Source organism: Acromyrmex echinatior, chromosome 2 (assembly GCF_024713525.1).
Source record: "Acromyrmex echinatior isolate Ae372 chromosome 2, ASM2471352v2, whole genome shotgun sequence".
In the NCBI taxonomy this organism is placed as follows: domain Eukaryota; kingdom Metazoa; phylum Arthropoda; class Insecta; order Hymenoptera; family Formicidae; genus Acromyrmex; species Acromyrmex echinatior.
Window position 1 is genome coordinate 1 of NC_141853.1, and position 26,087 is coordinate 26,087.

Below are 26,087 nucleotides of genomic sequence, written 5' to 3' on the forward strand. Positions count from 1 at the left end.
GATGGTATCGCGCGAATGCGGAAACCGGAAGGATTGAAGCGGACTCCCCGAAGCTTGATGAGCCGAGACCGCGCGCGTTCACGCCGCAGGAGTTGAGTTCGTAGGAACTTGCGAGGAAATGAAAAAAAAGAGAGTAGGGAGAGCGGAAGGGGAATGCGCATGAAGAGTAACGTCAGTAACGTGTAGGAAAAACGCGTGCGCTCGAGCGCCGCGACGCGCGTAAATGTTGCGCAATGCCGCGCGAGAGAGAATCGCGGAGAAAACATCGACGAGAATTCCGTTACTCGAGGCGAATGGCGTGGCGCGGCTTTGCGTCGTGTTTGTGCCACGAGCGAGAGTATGTGGCATGCATACATGTGTACGCGCGTATTGCTTGTATGTAGTACGTATACCTACATGTACCTATATCTATACGTTCTTCGCGGCCGGGGCTGCCGTTAGAGAGCGAAATTCGCTTCCGGAGCTGCAGAGATACCTAGAAGCGTCTGCTTTTCTCTTTAGCGTCATCGTTGTCATTTTCTCGTCGTTCTGACGTTTCGCCTCGGCCGTGTCGCGAGTATATGTGTGTCACATTGTGATAGGTCGGGAGGTCGAGCGCGAACGAAATATATATAAGTAGGGAATGATCTATTTGAGAGATTCTCTTTCAGAATTTCGCGGATCGACGCGAATACACTTGCGAGGACTGGGATGCTGATTTCCGCGAAACTTGGTTCCGCGGATTAAAGATGTTTCATAGAGTTGCTATTCTATGAATCCTAAAATCCCATATTTTTCTTTTCTTTTCTTTTACCTTTCTTCATTTCTCACCTTTTTTCTTTCTTCTAGTATTTACTTTTGGAAAAAAAAGAAGAAATTCGCGATAATTTTATTTTTTTGAGCAGCTGCGAATTCTGGATTCCATGAATTCATCATCAATCATTGATGTGTGATATATTTGGTGTATTTAGAAACGAAGAGTATTCAGATCTGCGGGATTTAATACTATACTGAGTGGTCATTATTGTTTCCATTTTTTTTAATTAATATATTTCTTGTAAAAAATAGAATTCTGAAATTTTTTGACTTTTCAATAATTATGTCTTTTATACTGATGAAATATTTGGTTTTTCAGCATTTCTTTGTAGAATAAAATATAACATAGTTCATTATTTTTTAAATATTTGTCTTTAATTTAGTCGTTTGATCCTTTTAAGCAAGAAACATTTATATTTATAGTGTTACTATACAAGAGCTTTATTTTTCAAAAGAATTTAAAATAATGAGTTGCGGGCGAAAGAATTTAAGATGATAAATTTGAAGATAAAATTCTTGAATGTTGAAAGTATAGAAAGCAATATAGTATTTAAAAAAAAAAATCGATTACCACGACTGAAATTATTACACATTACACAGTATCGAAATTAGACCTTATAATGAATCGAGGAACATCTCTGATCACATACGCCACGCGCATACGCGCATTGCTCGCATCGGCCGGTTTCATGTCGCCTTCTTGTTCGCCAGCGCATGTCCACAATTGGGAAAAATCGCGGTTCCGTCGGAACGTGTTCGAGGGCCGAAGCCGGCCTGGAGAAGTTTGCTGCAGCGAGGTCGATGTCCGGGCGCAACAAGTGCGCTCGAGACTCTCTCTCTCTCGCTCTCTCTCTCTCGCTCTCGCTCTCGCTCCTGTCTTTCTCTTTCTGGACGCGTTCGCGATCAGCTTCGATAACGCCGCGCGACTTTCGACGGTGAGAAGCAGCGGTAGCCGCCGCGCGCCGTCCAGCTCTCGTTCGCCGATCGCGAAGCGTCGACCTCCGAAATACGCCCGAGACACGCGCCTCGTCTCGCCTCGTCTTGCCTCGCCTCGCCGCGCGGCGCTCTTACTCGCTCGCACGCTCGCTCGTGCACGGATTTAGAGACGGCCGTAACGAGAGCGCCGGAAGCCAAACGACCTTTTTGAGGTTGCGCCGTACGGCGCGCCAAGTTTTCGCTCCAGAGAGAATGAGAGAGAAAGAGAAGCTAGCAATCTGACACGATACGTAGTAATGCTCAAGTGTGATCAAGTATCGATCTTTTACGTGTCAGTAAATAGTACAATTGCTTCGTTTTTTCATTAAATTTTTAGGCAATCCTTGCATTAATAAAAAAAAAACAATTGTAATTAAAAGAGGCAATAATAATTGTACGTTTTCTGCTAAGACATATATGTAAATTAATAGAATTAAACAATCGTGCAAGTCTCTTAAAATTACAATTTTTCAGCCTCCTCTTCGAAGAGATCTAAAGATATTTCAAATTGAAATATTGAACAGATTTGTATAAAGTATCAGATATTAAAAATGTTATAATCATCATTCTTTGAACCTTTGACTAATTGCTCTTTGAAAAATCAATAGATATTATTATACATAGAAAAATACACGAAATGTATATTTTAACTTATTATTCAAACATATATGTATGTTATGTATGTGCGCGTGTATTTGTGTGTTCCATGATTAAAGTAATATTCCGATATCTGCTAATTTCGAAGAAGTATTTCTCTGTGCATACTGTATCTTTAAATTCACATTCTTGAAAAATGAAGAGTTGCGTATCTCTAACACACACACACACACACACACACACACAAAAGATTTTCGTTTTCAAAAAGAATTAAAAATAACAAGTTCCGACGAAAGAATTCAAGATGATAAATTTGAAGATGAGACGTCGAAAGTAGAGAGATGTCAATATTCGGGCAATATCAAGTTATATTATGACGACGTGGACGCGTCCCTTAAACGCGTCGCGGAGCCTCGAGTTGAGCGCAAGAGGTCGACGTCCGGGCGCGCAACAAGTGCCGCACTACGTACACGTACACGTACACAGATCGCTACCACCTATCCCCTCCTTACGGACGCGACGCGCACTTACACAGGCGGCTCTCCGCCTCGCTCACTCCGCAGTCCGCACTCGTACGACCGCACGACCACCACGGCGCGGCGATTTGCCTCTCCGCGCGTACCTCCTTCAGAGAGGTATCCCCCCGTCACCGTCCTCTCCTCCCTACCCCGCCCCATCGTTCGCTTCCTTTGCTTCTCTTTGCGCCACCTCGGCCTCAGGAGGAAGGAAGAGAAACGGGAGGGACGAGGGCGCGCTTTTAGAGGAAGGGAGACGAAGGGAAATGCGTGACCGTGCTCCACCACGCATCGTCGTCGGTAAATATAAAACTGCACTGGGTCAGGGATCCGTGATTTATCGGCTGCCTCGTGTAATTGGCCGCCGGCCAATAGATATATATCCCTCCTGGCTACGTTACGACTTACGAGAGAGCAGAAACGGGGGAACGCACCACTCGTGTCTACCACACTCGCCTCTTCCTCTCCACCCCCTTCGAACACGCGGCTACCTATTCCTACGCGATGAACTCGATCACTGATTAGATTCTTTCATCTGGAATCGGGTCTGACTTGTTTAGAATTCCAACGACGAGGGAAGTTGCCTTACTTTGCGTGTAGATTGAAGAACGTGCCGCATACGCGGTAATAATTTATGAGGCAAGTTCACAGTAATTAAGAATAAATCGTGTTTTCTTTCTTTCATTTCTCCAATTTTTTAAATACTCGTGCGATCGCGCTGCGCTGTCTTGAGATTTTGCAAATGCACGCCGTTGACAACTGAAAAGCGAAAAAAAAAAACTTTGTTTAGCTTCTTTCTTTCTCAACGCATTAAAAATTACAATAAAAATCTGAGGTCTCTAAGAGATTCTTTTTAGCTGAACTTTTGCATGGTTCATCTTTCCTCCATTTTTCTCCAAGTTCAAGAAAAAAAGAGAAAAGATAAATCGTATCAAGAAGTTCATTAAAAAGAATAAGTCTCTAATTTTTTTGCGAAGATGAGTAAAAAATTTGATTTTTACTGGACGAATTCCAAAAATGTGAATTTTAGATTTCTTCTAAAGTATTCTCTTAAAATTTTCTGAAAAAATTTCCTATGTAAAAAAATGATTCACGAACATCGCGTTTTCTGCTTTTTCTTTCTTTCATTTTTTCCGATTTTCTAAGTATCGCTGTACATGGCGCCTCGAAATTTTGTACTGGACGCTGTTGATTATGAGAATCTAATGTTTAGCTTCCTTTTTTCTCAAAGTATTAACAATTATGATAGAAATCTAGTCTTTAGCAAAGTAAAACGAGCAAAAATTTGATTTTTATCGAGATTGTGAGTTGTCTTAAAATCTGTTTAGAAATTTTCTCTTTGGAAAATTTTTTATCATCCTGAATCTTTTGAAAGAATTTCTTACGTAAAAAGAATTCACAAACATTACGTTTTTCTCGACAAATAAAGATAATATTTTATTTATCATACGACAAATTTTTTTGAGTGTTGAAGCAGTTGATTGGCTGCGCAAAATAGAAAAATTTTTAAGTTTCTATAGAAATCTTTCAACTTATAGCCAATCGATACACTTAAAAAATTTATCGTATGACACATGAAATATTAACCTACAACTTTGTTATTAATCATTATGATCTTGCATTAACTTGCAAGACGAGATTTTTGGAAGATTATCGCAACGATTTCGCACAGTACTCGTATATCGCGCTATAATATAATTGTAAGAGAGAAGATCTCTCTCTCTCTCTCTCTCTCTCCTCCGAATGAAATAAAGAGAATGTACTCGCGACATTGTAAATATTGTATATGTGTGTACGTAATTCTTGCGCAAGGAAAAAGATAACCGTGGAATAGGAAACAATAGGGAGTGAGACGATCGTGGTCTCACCACGCAGGAACAGTTGGCGCACACTTTCACGGAGGTCAAATTCCACGCATAGCTAATGCCGGTCGCGAGCTGCAATTGCGGCGACCTTCGTGGTATTTGTCAGGCCGTAAATAAAGTGCATTGGTATCTGGAATACAAGAGCGGCGCGCGAGATGACGCTCGATAGATCATCCTATGAAATCTAACATCGAACTCGCGCGAGTCTCTCAATCATCATTATTCGAATTTTTGTACGGAGGGTGTCGCGGATGCTTCATAACTTGCTCAACTCTTACTTAATTTGAAAATATTCTCAATATGAAATCAATTCTCTCCTTGATGTGAAAATAACAAAGGACAATTGAAATATTTCACTATTAAACATATTAGGTGTTGGAATTAATTCGTAGCGTTTTACAAGTGATGGGAAGTACTTTCATTAATGTATTTTTTAATGCTCATGTGAAATAAATAACATTCTTTCATTAAAAAACGCTACGAATTAATTCCAACACCTAATATAATTATAATAAATTCGGGAAATAGAGAATTAGCGCTGTAATACGTGCGCGATTAATTTCAATATTATTGAATTGTATATAAGGTAAGTGATCCAACAATAAACCATGTAAATTTCAGAGGCTCGTATTTCTCTCAATTATGGAATTGAAGATCTGAATTTTTGCATATAGTTTATGAATTTAGTTGACTACATACTGTAAATAATAATTTTTAAGTTATCCCTGAAGTTTAGTCACAATTTCGATTGTTTTAAAAAACGGGAAATGGTTCATTGTGTATAAGGGGTGTTATACAATGTGTGAACCACATGTTTTTTTATACTGCGAATTGTTAGGATTATTTTATTTTAGTTTTACTATATTTTAAAATGTTTATTTTAAAAATAGATAATTATAAGATGGTAAGGATTCACAAGATCGACTATCACGTTTAACTTTCGTTTTGTGTGAAAACGCATCAAATGAGTATTTTTATTGAAATTTTAGGTGGGGGGGGGGGGGGAAGGATCGTATTCTAAATAATTATTATTTTGAAGGTTATCATAAAAAAGTTATGTGTGGTCTACAATATACCATGGTTCATTATTCACTACGTCAAAATGATTCATTGTAGACCATCTAACCTTTTCCACGATAATCTTCTAAATAATGTAGTAAAATAATATAAGAGAAAAAGTTGTTTACAGAATAATAAAGCCAAATGTGCACACAAAACTATTGCACAATGAAAAAAATTATAAGTGTAACAATAAAAACATTAAAAAATGCATAAAATTTACGAAAAAAACTTACTTTGCAACCCAAAATTCTTAAAATGTGATATTACATAGCCATCCGTGGCGCGATCTATCAGTCGATTGGGAAGCTGAGGAGGGGTTCAAATGCGAGTCGCTACATGATAACAGCACAATCTGATAACGTCACATTTACGAAATATCGTAATGATTCATAGTGTAATGATTCGAGAGCTTTCCAAAACACATAATTAAGTTCATTTACATTAAATACTTTTCGAGTTATAAGGCTTGCAAGTTACAGCATTAACATTACCCAAGGTGTCCGATCGACGGCTAAAATCTCTTGAATGTTGTTCAGGATCACGACCTGGATAACATTTATCAAGATCAAGGTCATTGCAGGTCATTATTCCTCTTATTTTTATTTTTGCACTAAAAATTCATTTCTACATAAAAATGAAAATAAGAGGTACAACCTTGATGAATGATTTTGAACTTGACAAATGTTATTCAGAACATGATCCTGAACAACATTTAAGAGATTTTCACCGTCGGTCGGGCATTACTGCGTAATGCTAATGCCTGTGGTGTAACTTGTAGCTTTATAACTGGAAAATTACTTAATGAAAATGAACTTAATTACAATGTTTTGGAAAGCTCTCGAGGTAAGTTACAAGAATACGTAATGAAAAATGGGAAGTTCCGTTAAAAAAATTCAAAGTAACCTTGCCTTGACCTTGACGACGCCATTCAAAATCAAACCAATGGCACTATCTTATGTCCCCCTCAAAGTCTCAAAACTTGTCTGAAACATTTTTCCTTAAAATGCACTGTTCAAGAGATATTTGAGATGATCGATTAAAATGGGACACCCTGTATACATGTTTCGGCTAACTTTTTAGTCCTCAGAACGTACAGATGATTCCATGTAATAAATTAAGCGTTGTATGAAATCAGGCTACGATACTCGCATATTTTTCCTTATTTATAGTATCCGCAATGTTTCCATCGTTAGAATAACGAATTTGATTGGAACGATACTCTAATACGAACAATAATTTATTGCGAAGCTTTTTTAATTACTAATTGATTGATTATTTATATCATTGACATGTATCGGCAGTGGTTTGATGAAGGTGAGATAATATCATTATTCTAACGAATATACTTAAAATTTATTAATAAACTTTGTAAATCAATTGAAGGCGCTTAATCATGGTTGCACCATCCAGCTAGTCAACTAGTTGCGTTTTTTCAAAGAAGTGAAAACTGACCATCTCTCATGGAAATATTGTGGATACTAAAAATAAGGAAAAACATGCGAATAGCCTAATTTCATACATCTCAACACTTACTTTATCACATGGAATCATCTATACGTACGAGGAAGACTAAAAAGTTAGCCGAAACATATATACAAATCAATAATTAAATAGAATATATACAATTCAATGATATTGAAATTAATTGCGCACGTATTACAATAATTCCTTATTTGCCACGTATTACAGCTAATTCCTTATTTGCCAAATTTATTATAATTATATTTTTATATCAGGGAATTTAGATTATCATTCGTTTAAATTTCATTTATATTAACCCAGGAAGTCATTTATAATAGTTAGTTTTTTTTTTACGTAAATGATTATCTATATATATAGAGTTTTTTGACACTCTTAAATTAATATTATATTTGAAATACCAAGCATTATTGACTGTTTTTATTTTTTAAACATTAATATTAAATTTCTTATAGAACAGATCGGATATGAAATTATTTAACTTTCTTAATAATTATATTCTTTATAAATAGTGATAAAATATTTGCTTTTTTGTTACTTTCTAATTTCTTCATTTTCAAAATAATTTATTCGCTTGGTTCTTTTAGTAAGAAATCTATAATCGCAGAGAATGGATTAAAATGGTTGAAAATGGATTCATATTTTCAGAAATTCGCGCGAACATTAAAATAAATCCTTTTCAATCCGGAATGCATTTTCATTTATTTATAGAAATTGCATGAAACATATTTCCATCTAATCCTTTTAATCTAAAAATATCATCAGCTTTTTTCTGTGCATCGTGAACACTGCTCAATTCAAAATTCTGAATATGAAATGCAGTTTTTCAATCCACTTGCATCCAATTGAATCTAATTGAATCCAATTGAATTCAATTGAATTCGAATTGAATCCAATTGAATTCAAAAAAAAGTTTTTGCTATTTAAAATACGTTTGGATAGATAAAATTTCAATTTATTTTAATCTATTTTAATCTATTTCTCTTTATTTATTAATATTCTTGAGATTTCCACGGGTGCTTTCTGTATAAAGATTATGCGTTTCGCGGATTTCTTCCGTGTCCAGATCCATTCTTGGAATGCCAACGTTTCATGAACCTTACAGTCCACTTCATCAGGGCGAGGAGCAGCCTGATACTCCTGCCTGATACTTACAGATATTGTTATTTATTAATTAGGGAAGACCGGTCAGTTAAATATAAGGGTAAGTAGAATAATCGAGGGTACATTAAAAACAAAACATGCGTAAACGTGTCTGAGCACGCAGCAGCGAGTCTGCCGCTAAGTCTGCTGTAACATCTTGTTGCGAACATATCTATGATAGAAATTATGCCACAATTTTAAAAAATCATACACCTAAGTAAATATTTTTATTCTTAAAGTTTTTGTTTTACTATCGTATATGATTGTCTGAGATATTTGATTTCTACTTAGATAGTAAGTGTAGTTCTTACTTAATAAGTCCAACAGATTTTTTTTGTTTCTGTTATCATATATTGTTAATGGTTTTAAAAAATGAACGGATGGGGATAGTAGACTAACCACAGCATGGAACTGTATGACTCATTTAGTGACGACTCTTATAATACTTACTCAAAATTTTATTCCTTTAAAGAAATTTTCCTCAGTGGTAAATGTTATAAGTTTAGTTTCCTCATGTCCAATCTCGAAAACTAAGCTTATTAGACGTGTTTTTGCACGAAATGAACAAATTTTGTAAAAAGAAGTATTGTTTGCCCTGCGCAGCGAATGTTTGTGTTTAAAATATATTTTTATAAAAGTTTTATTAATATATAGCCAAAAATGTAGCTTAAAATACATTAGTCTTTATTTTAATAATCTTAGTCGAATTAGCTCGATCCCGGGGCTAGTTGAGAGTCAGATGGAATGCATTAGAAAAATGCATTTTTTTTCATATCAGTTATCAGTTTCCCCTTATTATTAAAATTAAAATTTATTAGATAGTCAAATGTATGTAGTAACTGGTGTAGAATTCATTTTTTTGATAAGTCTCTTAATTTTGTCTGTAAAAATTCGAAACTGAAAAATGAGTCTATTAGCCAGTCTTTCCTATATATTGTATATTATTGATGTATAATTTATTTAATATTTGAGATCATCATATATACAGATTTATTGGCTATCTTTAAAAAAGGAAAAATTTAAAAAATAGATACGGATTCTCAATCAGTGAAGAAAACGACTGAACTTCATTTTCTCGTTGTAAAAAATCGCTCTAGGTAACTATTCCTGATTAAGTCTGAAATAAAATTCGATTAGATAAAATTAAATAAAATTCGATTAGAAATAATCTTATTTCTATAATGGTTTTTCCGATGCAAAGAACTATTGCGAATTGATTAATTAAAGATTTATAGAGGCAGAGAGGAGAGACTTCCAGATGTGTCATTGTCCCTCACTAAGCACCGACAATTGTAATTCGTGTTGAAATTCGATACTACATCACTCATGAATGAAGTTTCACCACGTGGGCTGCGAAACTGCATGCGATCGCCATCTCTCGCGAGGCGTGCGAAAGCTGCGCGTAAACATTGAGGAGGATTGTGTTGTTCCTTTCTCTCTCCTTACCTTGATGCGATAAAAATCTCTCCCTCGTGGATTCTGGTACGGCTGATTTATCATTCTGAAATATATACACGAATCGCGAATCTTAGTTCTACTGCACTCTCACCGAGATCTGGAATGCTGATTACTCTAGTCTCCCGTTACAATGAAATTTCACGAGATTTTAGTTCCGCGTATCTCATACTCGATTCAGGAATCCCGTTTTAAATTGCATTAATTTATTTTTATTATATATACATTTTTATATCAACATATCAATTCTAATAATTATGATTCCTGATTTCAATTTTTTTCTGGAATCCCAAGTCTTAAAATGTAACAAATAAATTAATAAGACTCTGGCAAAATAATAATAATAATCAGTAAAATTGTAATGCCTTTAAAAGTCACATAGGATATCAGAGTATAAATAATTTATTCTACATAAATATTAATAAGAATACACATTTCGATCACTGGTTTAACTCTTCTTCAATACATAGTTGAGTGAAATATACAATTTAATATTGATAATGTATGAACATAGTCAATTTTTAATTAATCTTACAAAAATTTTTTTCAAATCGAAATTATTTTTGTGGCAATGTTGAACTGAGTATTAGTGTGTTGTTATTGCATATATCTCCTCATATGTAATTCGTCCATTTACATTAACGCATTGAATTGCCGAATTTATTAAACATTGAATATTATAATATTAATTATAGATTAAGGAGATTGTAAGGGCATAAAACATATATTAATATTTACGTTTTAAACAAACTACGTACATATGAAAATTGGGTTCATAACATTCTGTTTTTATTGAACAATACATTTTTATAAATTATTTACTTTCAAATAATTAAAATAAAATAAAATTGAATTCTCGAGATAACAAATAAATATATTGATAAATTAATCCAATTGAGAGCAATTGAGAGCAGAATTATAATGCCGTTATTTAAGCGTTATATATAAATTATATTTCATAGATCTTACATGTATATTATAATATCGAACGTTTCGATTTCAAAGTTATATTCTGTAAGCGAAAGTTCTCTTAAAGATTCATCACAATCCATAATTTTTGGTTAATTTATTTAATGTATGAAGATTGCAGTGGTGATCATTTAACTACAACTAATTGACAAAGAGGCTTCTCAATGGTCAAATTGAAGAGGTTCACTATGCTACATTCTTGGATTCGAACACGATAGAATAATTGCGTAAAGTTGAAATTAACACTTGAACATCGTTGATGATGATTCAAACTGAGCCGAAACGTTTGATATTATACTAATATACATGTAAAATTTATAAAATATAATTTATATATAACGTTTAATTAACGGCGTCACAATTCTGCTCTCAATCGCCTGAATTAATTTATCAATATATTAGGTCGGGGAAAAAGTTTTTTTGTATTTAAAAAATTTTTTTTGCAAAAGTTTTTCATTCGTTACGAAATTTTCGTTACATATCATTCACTAAAGTTTCAGCTTTAAGAATCTGTTTTTACACGATATGATGATTTTTATCGGAGTTATGAGCAATCGAAGTCAAAATCCTCTCTTTTACTTAACTCGTGAATAACTCAGGAACAAAAAAATCATAAGAACATTTTTAAAAAATAAATTTGTAGGGAAAGCTTCAAGCTTCCACGATAGGTAGTTTAAAATTTTTGTAAATTTCTTTTGGGCACGTGAGAGAACCCTAAGATAAAAAAAAATTTTTCATCTTTTTCAGCTCGTAATTTTTTAAATGCAAAAATTATTAAACTCACAGAAACTCAAAAAATATAATAACTTATCGAAAGTAGAGATATCAAGCTTTAAAACCCTTTTTTTAAATTTAAATTTCGTTCATTTTTGATGAAGATGTTGTATTTACAATTTTAAATTAAAACATATGAAGAAATTTTTCCCCAACCCAATATTTATCATTTATTATATTTTTATTGTTATAAACAAAAATTTAAAAAATAATAACCATTAAAATTTTTTTGTATAAGTATTAAAAATGACTTATGCAAAGTTTCATTGAGATTCATCACCAATTAATTTATAATAAATAAATATTTTATTTATTTATTGAATAACTAATATCTGCATGCATCCCAATATAATTTTACATAAATATTCTTGAATTAATAAAATACTTACGTAAAAAAAAGATTTTTATCATTATTTTAACATTTTCATATATTTCTTTTAGTGTACAAATTAAAAAGATATTACTTTTTATTGAAATAATAATAACTTTTGATCTAGATAAATCCAGGTAAACTGTCTCTAATTTTTTTTGTATTATTTTTAAATGCAATTTAAAATAATCTAATTTTGTCAAGTTTCATTCTTAATGTATTGCATTTGTCTTACAACTTTCTTAAAGAGAATTATTACAGTCAACTTACATAAAAATTTTATGTAGAACATATTGAAAATATTAATAGCTTACATGCTATAGATCTAATGAAAGTTATCACGCAAATACCATTATTAATACTTTTATTAATATTTGTATAGAATAAATTATTTACACATTTTGTATGATATTAGTCTCTTAGAGGTAACTATAATTTTACTGTCTTAAAATGTTTAGAAATACTTTAGATATTTCTGTATATATTAAATTTGGACGAATGGTTCAACTGCAGTGTTTGTAAATTTTAGGTATTACAGATTTTAAAATTCATAATAAGATTCTTTAGAGCTAATACGGATCTGTTAGACTCACTGAATTATAAATCTTTTGTCAAAAATGTCAAGCAATTCAATTTCCTTACTTTTGTTACATCTGTAAATTTAGATTATTCTTATATTAAAATAAACTTAATATGTATGTAGTCTTTTTTATACAAGTTATGTCATTTGATATCTTGAAATTAATTAATTTATATTAAATGAGAAAGTTTCACGATTCCAGTGTCAATAATTGTTTTACAGATTTTGGCATTAGCTTAGAAATTTAAGCTTCAATTAAACCTAGATTCTAGATTTCAACTTTGAGAAATCAAAAAATTAAATCAAAGGTCTGTTTTCTATAGCTGAAGTAGTGTATACTTTTGGAACTTAAGATGAGATAGATATACATATGACATTTGTCGAAAACGAGAAAGAGTTCTAGTGCAATCTAGTGCAGGAACAGAAATCAGACAACAAATTAGGTTAGGTTGTGATATTTGGTATAGATTTTTTATGTCTACGAGTCTAACAATTTTCATGATCTCTAATTTGTATGATACTTTCGATGGATCCTTTTCGACAATTTTGCTCTGATGGATTTGTATTAGAAGAAATCAGCGCTTAACAAAAGCACAAAGCAATGAGCAATACGCACTTTTGTCGACACGTTGATGCCTTTCAGAACGGACTCGAATTTCGAAATATTGTCATATAATGGTACGGAGGATGCCAGTCGCACTTTGGACGAATATAATGCCTTCAACGGATCAAATTTCTCGCTTCTCACGTCCAAACTCTCATCCGATGTATCACTGCCTTCATCTGCCATTGACAAGTCTGTTCCTTTCACATGCACCTCTTGCACTAAGCATACATTAATTCATACTATTATTTAACTTGTTTTTCTTTAGCTAAACTGTCCGAATTTATGCACTTAAAATAAAATAGTCGTACAATTGTGCTTTAGAAAGAAAAAGAACGAACAATCGATGTAAATTCAATGCAGCTATAAAGAACAAGTCCCCACTATTGATTATAAATGCGACCACGTGTGCGCCCGCGGTAGCAGTAAGCCTTAAAGTGTAGCCATAGTCACACTTTCAGCACTTCGGAGAGCAGCAAAGAGCGCAAGGCAACCGAAAAAAGCGGGAAAAGTTCAAAGCGAAGCTAACTTTAGACGATCTATAATTCACATCTGACTTTTGAATAGCATTCTATTTATAACTTTATAATTTATAATTTATAATACTCTGTGTTTTCTCTGTGTATATTTTACATATGATTTTTATTCTTCGGTGTGAAATTACAAAGTTATTAAATTTTGTATAAACATAAAAGGTAAGGTCTTTTTTACAAAGTAAATAATAATAAAAAATAAAAAGAAAAAGAAGCATGTAAACTACCACAAGGTCTTTATGAATAAAATCCGATCAACAATTTATGTATATATTCAAAATATGTTGAACGAATTGTTGAATAAATTTTTTGCATAAAGATCTTGTGATGACTTACTATGCTTTTTTTTTATTATTTAATTATTATAATACGGAGATAGCTTAAGTTCTCTAGAGATGTTCATTGAACCCACTCAATATATAAATCTTTTTATCGAAAATGTCAAACAATTCAATTTTTTTAAATGTTACATTTGCAAATTTGGATTATTTTTATTAAAACATACTAAGTATTCATTTCTTTAAAATACAAATTATGCTATTTTGGTTCCTTGGAATTAATTTTAAATAACACAAATTAAACCGATTTTACAAAGCCTCAACGTCAACTCTGTTTGGCATCAACTCGGGAGAGTTAATAAATAAAAATTCGTGAAAATTTGCACGAGACGGACATTTACGTGGCGTCCTCGATTGGAAACGTTCATTACGGTTCGGTAATCAGTCGCGACGGTATTAGTTCTTAGACGGGAGAGGAGGATGTTCACCTCTACTCGTGGAAACTTTCTTTCGCGACTACGAGTTACGTAAAAACACCGCCGCGCCACGTCGAGTAGAAGCTGCATAGAAACGGCGGGAGAGCGCGAGGTTACGCGCACAGGAAGTGAAATAGCGCTATGCGAAGCCAGAAAGAAAGTTCTCGCTCGGTGTTTTCACTTTCATGGAAATTGCCCGCGCCCCTCTTTCTCTCCGCGATAGCATTACGCGAATTAGTCACGAATCATCAGCGTTGCTCGTTGCGCGCGGACAAGCAGCCTTGTAAGCCATCGTTCAACTTCTTCTTTAGAGAGAGAAAGAGAGCGGGGGTAGAGTGAGGGGGAAATTTTTTTAATTCCTTTGTTTCTGTAAATATTTCCGTTTTATTTCCTAAACTCCTAATTCATACATTAGAGGGACCGGAAAATAATGTCGTTTTTTTTTAAATGTCTTTGGCATTACTTTGAAGTAATACAATGAGCTGATAAATGACAAATGAATATCGACATGCGACAAACGACCTTTCCGATCCCCCTAATATTTTAAATGCGAAAACTTTATATGCTAATAAGTTTACAGATGTATTTCTCTATTGAATTTTTGATTTTGCGAAATCATGATAGCTCGTCTCTCCTACAGCACGAAATATTACAGTAATATTGCAGCAATATTATTTTGAAAGGTTGTAATATTTTATAAAACATTGCTGCAATATTATAGCAATATTCCTCTGTCCACAAAAATAAAATATTGTTATAACAATGTTATGCAATATTTCAATATTTATTCTATTTCTATCAATTGCTAACATATTATTGTTACCACACTCCAAAATACATACGATAAAGTTATGATCAAAAAATAATCGGGAGTCTAGAAAACACATCCAAGGTTATGTTCCCGAGTGCCACCCAGGCAATGTATCATTTCCTTGTTACTAACCAAGGATGACGTGACATCCAGAGAACATCCGGATGGTCCGAACACGCCTCAAAAAAGAATCTTCAGGGAGACTCGCTAACTCGATTTGCCTACTCTTTCATATAGGACGTTTTCTTCTTATGAGAAGCATATCCCTCTAATGGCGGGACCACGTATTTATTTACTGAATTGTAATAATATATTGCAATAATATAATGCAATATTTTCTACAAAATATTAAAATTACAATATTTTGTAATATTGTTGCAATATTTCCAATAAAATATTATAATTTCAATATTGCAGAAATATTGCTGCAATTTTTATAATATTGCGCACTATTGAAATATTACTACAATATTGCTACAATATTTCATACTCTAGAGGCTTTCATTTGTATTTAAATACTCTCTCAAACAAAAAATGAATGCATAGAAATGTGTACAATTAACCCTTTCAAGTAATATATAGGTAGTGATGCGTATGCAAAATACTCAAATTGTTCCCTTTAGAGTAGTATATTTTTAGAAATCAACTTAATAATCAATATTCTTTTTTATAATTTTGAATAGTGTATAAAAATTGTTCATTATAAGTTAAGTTGGAGTAGGAGCTATCATTATTCAAAATAATCTCGCGAAAGCGTGTATAGAACCGTTTGTGGATTATCATCCTTAGATCGTACGTCAAATTTGTGTTTCATAAGGGCCGAATTACGGTTTCCCTAGACAGTGAAATACTTGCCGTTCTCATTCAACTCTCTAACAACCAAGTGATTGTGATTGGAACGGACAACCAAGAAAAAGGGCTTCTGCATTTACTTTCGTGCTCTAAGTTGATAAAGAAATCAGAGAGAGAGAGAGAGAGAAAGAGAGAGAGAGAGAGAGAGCTATTTTTTATATTTTTCCGTGTATGCTTAATATTATATCGTATTTAAGCTTATGCGGGTTACATTATACACGGACGAGAGAAAGTTAACAATATTATCAATCTACATTTTAACCGCGTTCAAATTAGAATTCAAACGAAAGTGTAAACGCGGTGCGATGCACCGGAAGTTGTTGCGAGATAAAGAAATCTCGTTTCGCGCTTAATTAACGGTTTCGTTGCTTATCTTAACTTATTAACAGAGAAATTAGAAGCTTTTACAGAACTGTCGATATTGCATATTCATCATATGTGTATATTTTGCTTCAATTTATCATAAATGAAGAAATATAACTGATCTATTTTTTTAAACATGAACAAAAGTATACTTTTTGCACTTAAAGTGAAATAGATACATGTTTGAAATTTGGCAAAAATAAAAGGAAGTCTCGTATAACAGATGTGGGATCACTAGTATTATTTATCGTGTTAATAAATATGAAGATTAACAATAACTTTTAATTTTATCGTAGTTGACAATAAAATAAAAATGTGATATCAGACAATAAAATCATCAACATAATGTTAAACGTGCGTCGAAAAACATATTAAATATATAAAGCATGTACAGACCGAGCAATTTTACAAATTGTGATTAACCTATCTCCTAACTTTGTTCTATTATGAAGATATAAAATATTATTATATAAAATATTTTATTCATATTTTGCTGTATCATTTATTCATAATAAGTTTTTTAAATATAGATAAATAAAACTAAACATTATATCAAATTTTTATAAAAATGCAGGAAAAAAAATGTAAAGGTGTATCTATTTTACAACTTTTCAATGTGTATCTAATTTATAACTTTTCAAATCTTAATAGTGCAAGAATTTTTAATAGAAAAAATTTTTTCGTATTTAAGTTAAAAATCTTCAAAAATTACATTCAATAAAGATTGATTTTTCAATTTTTAATATAAGTTCTGTTCTTTAGCTATACACATTTAATGATAAATATTTCTTTCCTTTTATGCGAACTCTTATGAACACAATTCCATTGGTAATACATTCTTTAATATAGTACAGTAAGGTATTTCTAATAATAAATATTTGAGGCCTACCAACGTTAACAATTTCGAAAGATTTTAAGATCTACCTTTAAATACACAAAAAGTGTAAAGAATGAATAATTATTATAATCCTCTCCTATTATAAGGATGGTGTAGATTTTGAAAAACTATATGTAATTCTAAAACTCTATATCTATTAAAAATCAAAAATGTAAAAGAAGAGTGATGGTGCATTCCTTGTGACGCTTGCAACGATCATGGAATCATTTCATTCATGTTATTTATCAAATACTAAATAAGAACGAAAATACTCATGAACATTGCGAGCACCAAATGGAACGTATTCTAAATTAAAGTATATTGTGCATTTAAAATTTTGTCAAACTGTTTAATATTAGAAAAATAAAATTATTTATAATTTTATTTTACAACTCTTGCAAAAAGATAATTAACGTTAATTGAGCACTATGAGCTTCAAGCTGCTAAATTGGAAATAAGTCCTATCTCTCCAAAGATTAAAGAATTTATCATAACTATTCTACATGCGATTATTTTTGTGAATGGGTTTATTATTAGTCACAATGTAATGTATTGCTTTGTTTTGATTGTCTAGCAAACATCAAACTAACGATACTGCAGCTTCAAATATACGAATGCTACAAATACTGATACAATTTGACTTTGAATTAATCTACATATCTAAAGAGGAACTTTGATTCAAATTGAGTAAGTCATTTTTACGACTTGCAGTATCATCACGAATTGTTGTTTCTTTCTTATAGAAAGATTGAGCGAAATGTGATTAAATCTTTGGGTCACCATCAACTTTCACTACCTAACTATCCGTGATGGCATTCGGGTTAATCCCAATCCGCAAGATGTTGAAGAGGCGCGAATCCTAGATAATGGCTTTCCTGACCAGTATTAGATTATCAGATCCCTCAAGGGATCCGAAATAACGAAATAACAAATCTGCGAAATATCCTTATAACTAAGGCTCAATGAATATAAATGCGAGAAGCGATACACTCATTCTTAATTTCATGTTCCGGAAATTAGTGCTGTTAAACTTAATAATGAATTCTTACCATCAATAAATAACACAAAATGAACGTTTTAAAGCTCTTAAGAAAGAAAAAAGTTTAGATATATATATAAATCTGAAAATAATATATTTATAATATATAACTTTTTTGTAATTATTACTTTTTAAAATATATACAGCGTAACATGATAACCGACCGATAGCTTAATTAAAATGTTTAGATTATATCTACGGATCTTATATCTCTATTTATCCTTAATCATATTTATGTTTGCATCACGAAAAACCATTTGGAGTTTAGAGTTAATCACCTGTATTTTTATAGTGTACACACAATCTAATCGTGAATTATGCTTTTAGGTGAACAATAGCGTGTAGAAAAGAAAGAAGAATTGAACCATCTGAGTGCGACATACGAGGGAGGCGAAAGAGGTAGGGAAGTCTTGGAGGTGGTTAGATGTTAGAAGGCGCGGGGGTGGCTAAAGTGGCCCCGCCGCTGGGTACGGGTCCCGATGCCGGTCCCCGTATCGCAAACGCCCACATTAACCTCCACCCTTGTACCCAAGGAGGAATCAAACATGCCCTTCATAGACGACGAGCTATTCTGGTACTCTGACAATGACGGAAAGATGGATTTAACCCAGTGCCTTCAGGTGAGTAATCAGTAGTAGATTTAGAATTTGAGATTCTCGAAGAGATTTCTGTAATACTCATGAAATTTGGTAACGCCTGGAATTTATAGATGTAAATTTAATTTAAAAATTTCGTAGAATTTGAAATCCGAGGAGAGTTATATGAATCTAGATTTAGAATTTATTGATTTGTGAATGAAAATATGAGATCTAAGTTACATAAAATATCCGAGATACTCAATCTATTATAATTTATTATAATTTTACAAATGTGTGTGTTATATAGTAGCGAAATAAGTATCTATCTATGTAATCATAAGATAAGAGAATTGATCAAATATCTTTATCTCTATCTTTATCTTCAAATTTTTCGTGTTTTCAGCAGAGCAACACGGGCCAATCGGTAGAGTTTTCTACGATGGAGCTAAGTGCTCTGGTAGGAACTCCAACGGCATCGAATGTGCCGGTGGAGGAAGGTGCGGGTATGTCCGTTGTTACAGGGGAGGAACTTTTTGATCCCCTAGATTTCCTACGGGAGCTCGAAGCAGAGGCCAGCCAACCCACCTCCACCACAACGCCTTCTTCCTACAAAAGACAGAGGCACAATATCGCTGCTGCGAATCCTTTATTAGCAGGTGAATTGTATATTGTTCTTTATTCATATAACAGCAATAAACCTTTTTACATGTAGATGAATTGCAATACAAATAAAATGCTCTCCGTTTAGTGCATAAATTCTATATTTATAAGCAAGAAAAAATACAATTCTCGCAAGCAATTAGGATATATGTATACTCATACATATGCAGAACACACATCTACATATATGTGTAATCAAGTTTGGAAAAGTTACTTTATATGTTATCTATAAAGTAGTTTTTAGTTACCTTATACATTTTGTGTGTGTGTGTGTGTGCGTGTGCGTGTGCGTGTGCGTGTGTATGTGCGTGTGCGTGTGTATGTGCGTGTGCGTGTGTATGTGCGTGTGCGTGTGTATGTGCGTGTGCGTGTGTATGTGCGTGTGCGTGTGTATGTGCGTGTGCGTGTGTATGTGCGTGTGCGTGTGTGTATGTGTTTGTAATAGAATATATGTTTGAGTACAAGAAGTAATATAAAATTGGTGTAATGATACAGTATAATATAAAATAATAAAATATCCGAACTTATTGTACTCAATTTCTACAATAAAAAATAATACTTATAAGTAATTTGTAAAGTAACTTTCCCAATCCTGTGTATACTGTATAATTATACATATATATGTACAATATATAATGTACAATATACAGGATAACAAAGCGACCGTAGCGACCAAAGCGTACCAAGCTAATTTCTTGAAAAATATACATTTTCTTGAAAAATGTTTCAGACAAAAAAGTTTTTCGACTTCAAGGGGAATATAATATGGTTTTGTACTAAAAATTCATTTCTACGTAAAAATGAAAATAAGAGATACAAGTTCAATGCCCTCGATTTTGACAAATGTTATCCAGGTCATGATTTTGAACAACATTCAAGAGGTTTTAGCCGTCAGTTAGACATCTTGGGTAATGCTAATGCCGGCGATGCTGTAATCTTCAAGCTTTATAATTCGAAAAGTACTTAATGAAAATGAACTTAATTACAGTGTTTTGGAAAGCTCTTGAGATAAATTACAAGAATATGTAATGAAAAATGGAGAGTTCCATTTAAAAAATTCAACATGACCTTGCCCAGACCTTGACAATGCCATTTAAGGTTTAACTAATGATGTCATATTATGTGTCCTTTGAAATCGAAAAACTTTTAAATATTTTTCAAGAAAGTGCATATTTTTCAAGAAATTATCCTGGTATGGTCGCTCTGTTATACCCGGTATAATGTATATATATACATTGTTCAAAAAAATTATATATCATAGAAAAATTGTTGGTAAAAGTTGGCCAACTTTGACTAACGATAACTTTACGAAAAATTATCGTAGGATAACATTTTTTTTTTTTTTTAATTAAAGCTTGAAATCTCTTTAAGACGCTATGCCCAGATTTTAAGTTTCATGCATCCCTGCCACTGTCTCAAAAATATGAGGGTGTGTTTGTCATATTGAAAATTGCAAAGTTTAACATATACTTTCCTCTTTAATTTAAAAACAAAACGAATCGTTGCGATTTTTTTTCATAAAGTTACAGCACTTTAAAGTCCCCCTTGCATTTTTGACATATACACTGAAAAAAATAATTTACTGCAGCAACCAATCTTTTTTTTCAGTGTACGACATTACCAGATATGCACCATAACGAGGTTGCAGGATGAATTTTGCATGTTCCTGTGTGTAAATTTTAATAACGCATATTACCTCCGCGTTGCTTGATTGTTGCTTGCAGTCGATTCCTCATATTAATGCAGACCCTAATTTCTTCCTGCGGAATATTATTCCAGATTTATACTAGGGCTTGTGATAAGTCTCTGATATTGACAGGTTGTCTTACCAAATCTCTTAATCTATGACCCATTATCTAGTACAAATCTAGTACAAATGGAACGATATTCCGCAGAAAGAAATTAGGATCCGCATTATGAGGAATCGACTGCAAACAGTAATCGAACAACGTGGAGGCAATACGCGTTATTGAAATTTATACGCAGAAACATGCAAAATCCATCCAGCAACTTCGTCATGATGCATATCTGGTAATATCAGTCGTATGTAAAAAATGTAAGGGTAACTTTAAAGTGTTGTAACTTTACAAAAAAAATCGCAACGACTCGATTCTTTTTTTTAATTAAAGGGGAAAGTTCGAATTTTATGCTACTGTAAACGGTATTTCTGAAAAAAAGTTTACAAAGTGCATTTCATCAAACTTTGCAATTTTCGATATAACAAATACACCCTCATATTTTTGAGAGTTACAGTGGCAGAAGTGCATCAAACTTAAAATCTGGCTATATAGCGTCTTAAAGTAGAGATTTCAAGCTTTAATTAAAAAAAAAAATGTTATTCTATAATAATTTTTCGCAAAGTTATCGTTAGTCAAAATTGGCCAATTTTTGCCTCCAATTTTTCTATGCCATAATTTTTTTGAGTAGTGTATATACATATATACATATGTTTAATATATGTATAATTTATAAGGATATAGTTCTATATAAATGAAGTTAAAAGTAAAATGTAAATTTGCAAATATTTAGATTCTGCATTTTAATCTTCTGTAGCGTAATAATTATTAAAGTCGAGTACAAGCTGAGCCCATCTATGGGTTTATATTTAACTTTATTTCGTAAGTACATCATAATTGCTTTGGACAATTATGATTTTATCGCTTATGAATATAGAATTTACGCATTAATAATCGCGAAAATTTACATATATATTTTACTTGTATTGGATTTATTTTTGGAGCCACAAATATTTTTATTTTCATTTATTTTACTTTAAATAAAACTAATAAGTACTTATTATTTAACTTTAAGTAAACTAATTGCTTTTTTACATTATGTGTTTAGAAAAATTAGCAGCGCCTTCAACGCAAGCGTCTCTAACTTCCATCCCTTACGCCTCAAGGGCGGAAATCAAGACGGAAAATATTCAACCTGAGACGAGTAAAGGTAAGTGATTAATGTTGAATTTCATCCGTCCTGTCTTAACATATGTCGATATGGCAGGAAAACATATTATCTGCCGATGGTGTGTTTTCTTCTTTATCGACGTATTAAATCCGCTGTTGATAATGTATATTTCGTGGATACTTTTGTACCGCGAGTGCGATGAGCTTTGCGTACAATCTTCTTTATTTACAAACGATCAGATCATCTCGATCGGTTAAATTGCTTTTCATGCGTGTCGAGAATTTAAATCGCGCATCGTTGAAAGGAAAACCGGCCAAGGTCCCGTGAATCGCGAGCAGACATCCGCGTTAGCGATAATTGCGCGTGTGTGAGTGACTCGAGAAAAAAGAACATGACACGTATGCGTGTGCGTACGGTGGCCCAATTCTTATAATTTACAGTCATGTTGTAATATGGCGCGCGCGCGAATGCAGTTTCACGCTCGTTTCGCGATTTTAATCTGACAAACATGGACATATCCGCAAAAATGACATTGTTATCTAACAGTGTGCGTAACTAATGAAAATATTTTCGGCGAATTGTTCACACTTGTGTATACATGCAAGTATGTAAAGTGACTTTATTTTTAAGTGATAACGATCATTCAGCTAAGAACCGGTTGCACCAACGTTACTTTGATTTTAAGCGAAACTCTTAAAACTCTCTCTATCTCGTTTTAAAACCAAAAAGAGACAGAGACAAAGAAAGTTTTAAACCTCGCTTAAAATTAAAGTAATGTTGATACAATCGGGCCTTAATCAGCTATATCAAATAAAAAGAATGATTAAAAAAAAAACGAATGATTACCGATAGAAATGATATTTCTGTACAATAATTTTGTCAGAAATTTCGAAATACACATTTATATATATTTTTTAATCCTTCAGCTGTTGAATACGAATCTGATATTAATGTTATTTATGTCGTACATCATTTACATTCGTTCGAACATGACAACTTGAACATATAATTTGTTTACAATTTCATGCATATAATAATAATTTGAAGAATACAATAATTTAAAAAATAATAACAATTTAAAATTATTGCTTTTTTTAAATATTTTTTAAAAATTTAAAAATTAAGAATTTTAGCTTTCGATGATACAACTTGTATCTCAAAAACTGTATCTACATATTTTTGTTCATTTTAATAAATTTCATAAATATTAATTCGCAGAATGTATATTCATAACAATTCGATTTGTAAATAAATAAATAAATGTATATGAATTCGGAAATTAAAAAACAAACACTAAATTCTATAAATTTTTAATTCCACGGAGAGCATAATTTTTGCAATTTTTAATTTTCTTATATGTTAAATTAATTTAATGTTAAATTTTCTTAATGTTAAATTATAGAGATCTCGAGAGGTGAATAGATCCTTAAAATTATACAGATTTTGCAATCCATAGATTTTATTAAAGCTTAAAAGCACGTATAAATAGAATAATAACGCTGTAAGATATCTTGTTAATAAAGCTTAATACAACAAATCTAATGTTAAATATTTACAGTTTTTTTTCTTTAGGAATTTTTATCTTTTTACACGCGGAACTTGATTCACAGATTGGCTATTCAGATTTTTTGCAAGTAAATTTCGACGCGCGGGTTATGTCGAACTTTTGACGAGGCGGAGCCTTGCAATTTCGTCCTGACCGCAGGCCGCGACGAGTAATTACGAGCCGTTAGAACACGAATTGAAATGGGTGCTCATCGTTGTTCTTTTCACATTTTTAGAAAGCGGTTGGAAAGTGAGAAACGAAACTTTCTAACAAAACTATTACAAATACAATTCGAAATCCACTTGCGCGCCCTAATATTATGTTCAAATTCAAATCAAATTGTGATAAAGCTAAAATCCACGAAAGCGGCAACACTGTTGCTTTTCACGGCAGTAATAATTTTCTCCATGAAAACCGAAGTTGAATATTTGATTATTTAAGTTTTTTTCATAGGAAGAAATTAAAGAGAGAAATAAAACATTTTTTTATTTTTCGAATACATACAATTAAATTTTATATCCATTAAAATAGAATTATACTAGTTATGATACTAATAATGAAAGAAATAAATTTTTCTTTTTATTATTTTAAATTTTATTTCGGTATACATATATATATAAAGTTGCTTAATTACATTGATGAGAAATGCTTACATGTATTCATAATAATTTTTATAAATAAAAAGAATAAAACACACACACATATTGATTCTTATATATATTTCGTGAAAATTACATTGTTCACAGATAAATTTTTCTTATAACAGTTTAAACGAAATATTGATACATATATTATATGTGTATATATTACGCGAAATTAAAAAAAAACAAGTTAACTCTTGTCAATGCAGAATTTTAGTACTATTGTGTTTCACAAAAAAAGAGGTTCCTGCAAAAAATGTGAAACGGTTAGATAAAGTCTACGCAAAGTTGTTTTTTATTGTCCGAAGGCTGGAGTATAGTTCGAAGGATTTGAGGCGTTACAGGAAAATTCACATAAAAATATAAAAATTTTTACTGTTTAAAATTCGATATAAGTATTCGGATATGCATTGGCAGAACGCATTGGTTAAAGAATCCTCTAAAAAAATCTCCGTTATGACAAGTAGAATCGAATACGGTGCACTTTAAAAAAAAATTTACATTTTTGCTTTTATTAAAGTATTCACGATTTACATTTATTCGCGAATTAGCTCACTTTAAGTCTCATTTGAAACTATGTTTCTAATTGGGACGCGAAAGTGGCGATTAATCGGATTTAGTTTATTAAGGATATCCCGTGTTATCCGACAGATTTCGATCGCGATACCTGATGAACTCGTTAGACAAGCAGAAGGAAAGCGAGCGCATGGCGTGTATGAGTACGCTAGTTTTCTGACGTGCGTCTTCGGCACAAGCATCACTTTCACCGAGCACTCGATGCGTAACGCGACGCAAAAAGCGGTTTTTCGCACCGATACGCTGCCGTTACACGCTCGATCGAACGGCCGCGCGCGCGTGGAATCGGTCGAATTATTATTTGCGAGCGCGTGCGTGCGATTTATTAACGTTTTCGTCGTTTTCGTCGTTTTCGTCGTTTTCGTCGTTTTCGTCATTTTCGTCTCTATGCGTCACCTTTTCTCGTCTCGAACGTCCGAGGTGGCGGCGAAGAAACCGCCTGCGCCGCGCCGCCGAGCGCCAGCTCGTGAAAACAAAAGTAGGGCAGATGAAAGTAATCTCGCATTAAACGTCGGAACGTGAATAACTATATAATTCACTTTCGGTTCGGTCCCCGTTACGGGAGCGTCTATCGGCTCGGTGCAACATGCACATTTCTTCAGACGACTTTCCCGATTTATTAGACTGCATAGAGACGAAACGATCAAAGTCTGATGTCCGTCGAACTTGTTTAATCATGACTTTCGTAACAAAAAAAAGTTCTGCTCTGCTAAAGTATTGAAAAATTTAACTATAATATATGTAGATACAGATATGAAAATAACTTT

At 32.7% G+C, this 26,087-nt stretch overlaps 2 protein-coding genes across 6 annotated transcripts in view; one reads left to right on the forward strand and one right to left on the reverse strand.

Annotated features, from left to right (window-relative positions):
- Nucleotides 1-771: 771 nt before the first annotated feature.
- On the reverse strand, nucleotides 772-13,873 carry LOC147910377 (uncharacterized). 3 transcript variants are annotated; one of them, XM_087402589.1, is made up of 3 exons: nucleotides 13,196-13,865; nucleotides 9,878-9,932; nucleotides 772-3,641 (listed from the first exon to the last, which is right to left on the reverse strand). In XM_087402589.1, the coding sequence occupies exons 1-3, from the start codon at nucleotides 13,367-13,369 to the stop codon at nucleotides 3,580-3,582; spliced, it is 291 nt and encodes a 96-aa protein (XP_087258715.1). In that variant the 5' UTR covers nucleotides 13,370-13,865; the 3' UTR covers nucleotides 772-3,579. The 3 variants fall into 3 exon arrangements, with proteins under 3 accessions (XP_087258715.1, XP_087258716.1, XP_087258714.1); XM_087402590.1 differs by lacking the exon at nucleotides 772-3,641 and adding an exon at nucleotides 4,020-9,548 and having other exon boundaries at nucleotides 13,196-13,864; XM_087402588.1 differs by lacking the exon at nucleotides 772-3,641 and having other exon boundaries at nucleotides 9,617-9,932; nucleotides 13,196-13,404; nucleotides 13,495-13,873.
- A 4,847-nt stretch (nucleotides 13,874-18,720) lies between these two features.
- The window catches only part of Eip74EF (Ecdysone-induced protein E74), a 178,317-nt gene continuing 170,950 nt past the window's right edge, over nucleotides 18,721-26,087 (forward strand). For 2 of the 3 annotated variants that reach the window (XM_087403294.1, XM_087403295.1), the window contains exons 1-3: nucleotides 18,721-19,032; nucleotides 19,394-19,646; nucleotides 22,495-22,596. In XM_087403294.1, the coding sequence (XP_087259420.1) occupies nucleotides 18,892-19,032; nucleotides 19,394-19,646; nucleotides 22,495-22,596 (496 nt within the window). In that variant the 5' untranslated portion in view covers nucleotides 18,721-18,891. The remainder of the gene's footprint in view (nucleotides 19,033-19,393; nucleotides 19,647-22,494; nucleotides 22,597-26,087) is intronic. The other variant, XM_087403296.1, reaches the window with a different exon arrangement.

What these genes read in the sequence shown, in the direction of transcription:
- LOC147910377 (XM_087402588.1), bottom strand. Translation starts at nt 13,369, where the DNA reads ATGGCAGATGAAGGCAGTGATACATCGGATGAGAGTTTGGACGTGAGA. An exon ending in GCATCAACGTGTCGACAAAA is followed by an intron (nt 9,933 to 13,195) that starts GTGCGTATTGCT and finishes TATATATTTCAG; the next exon opens with AATGATAAATCAGCCGTACC.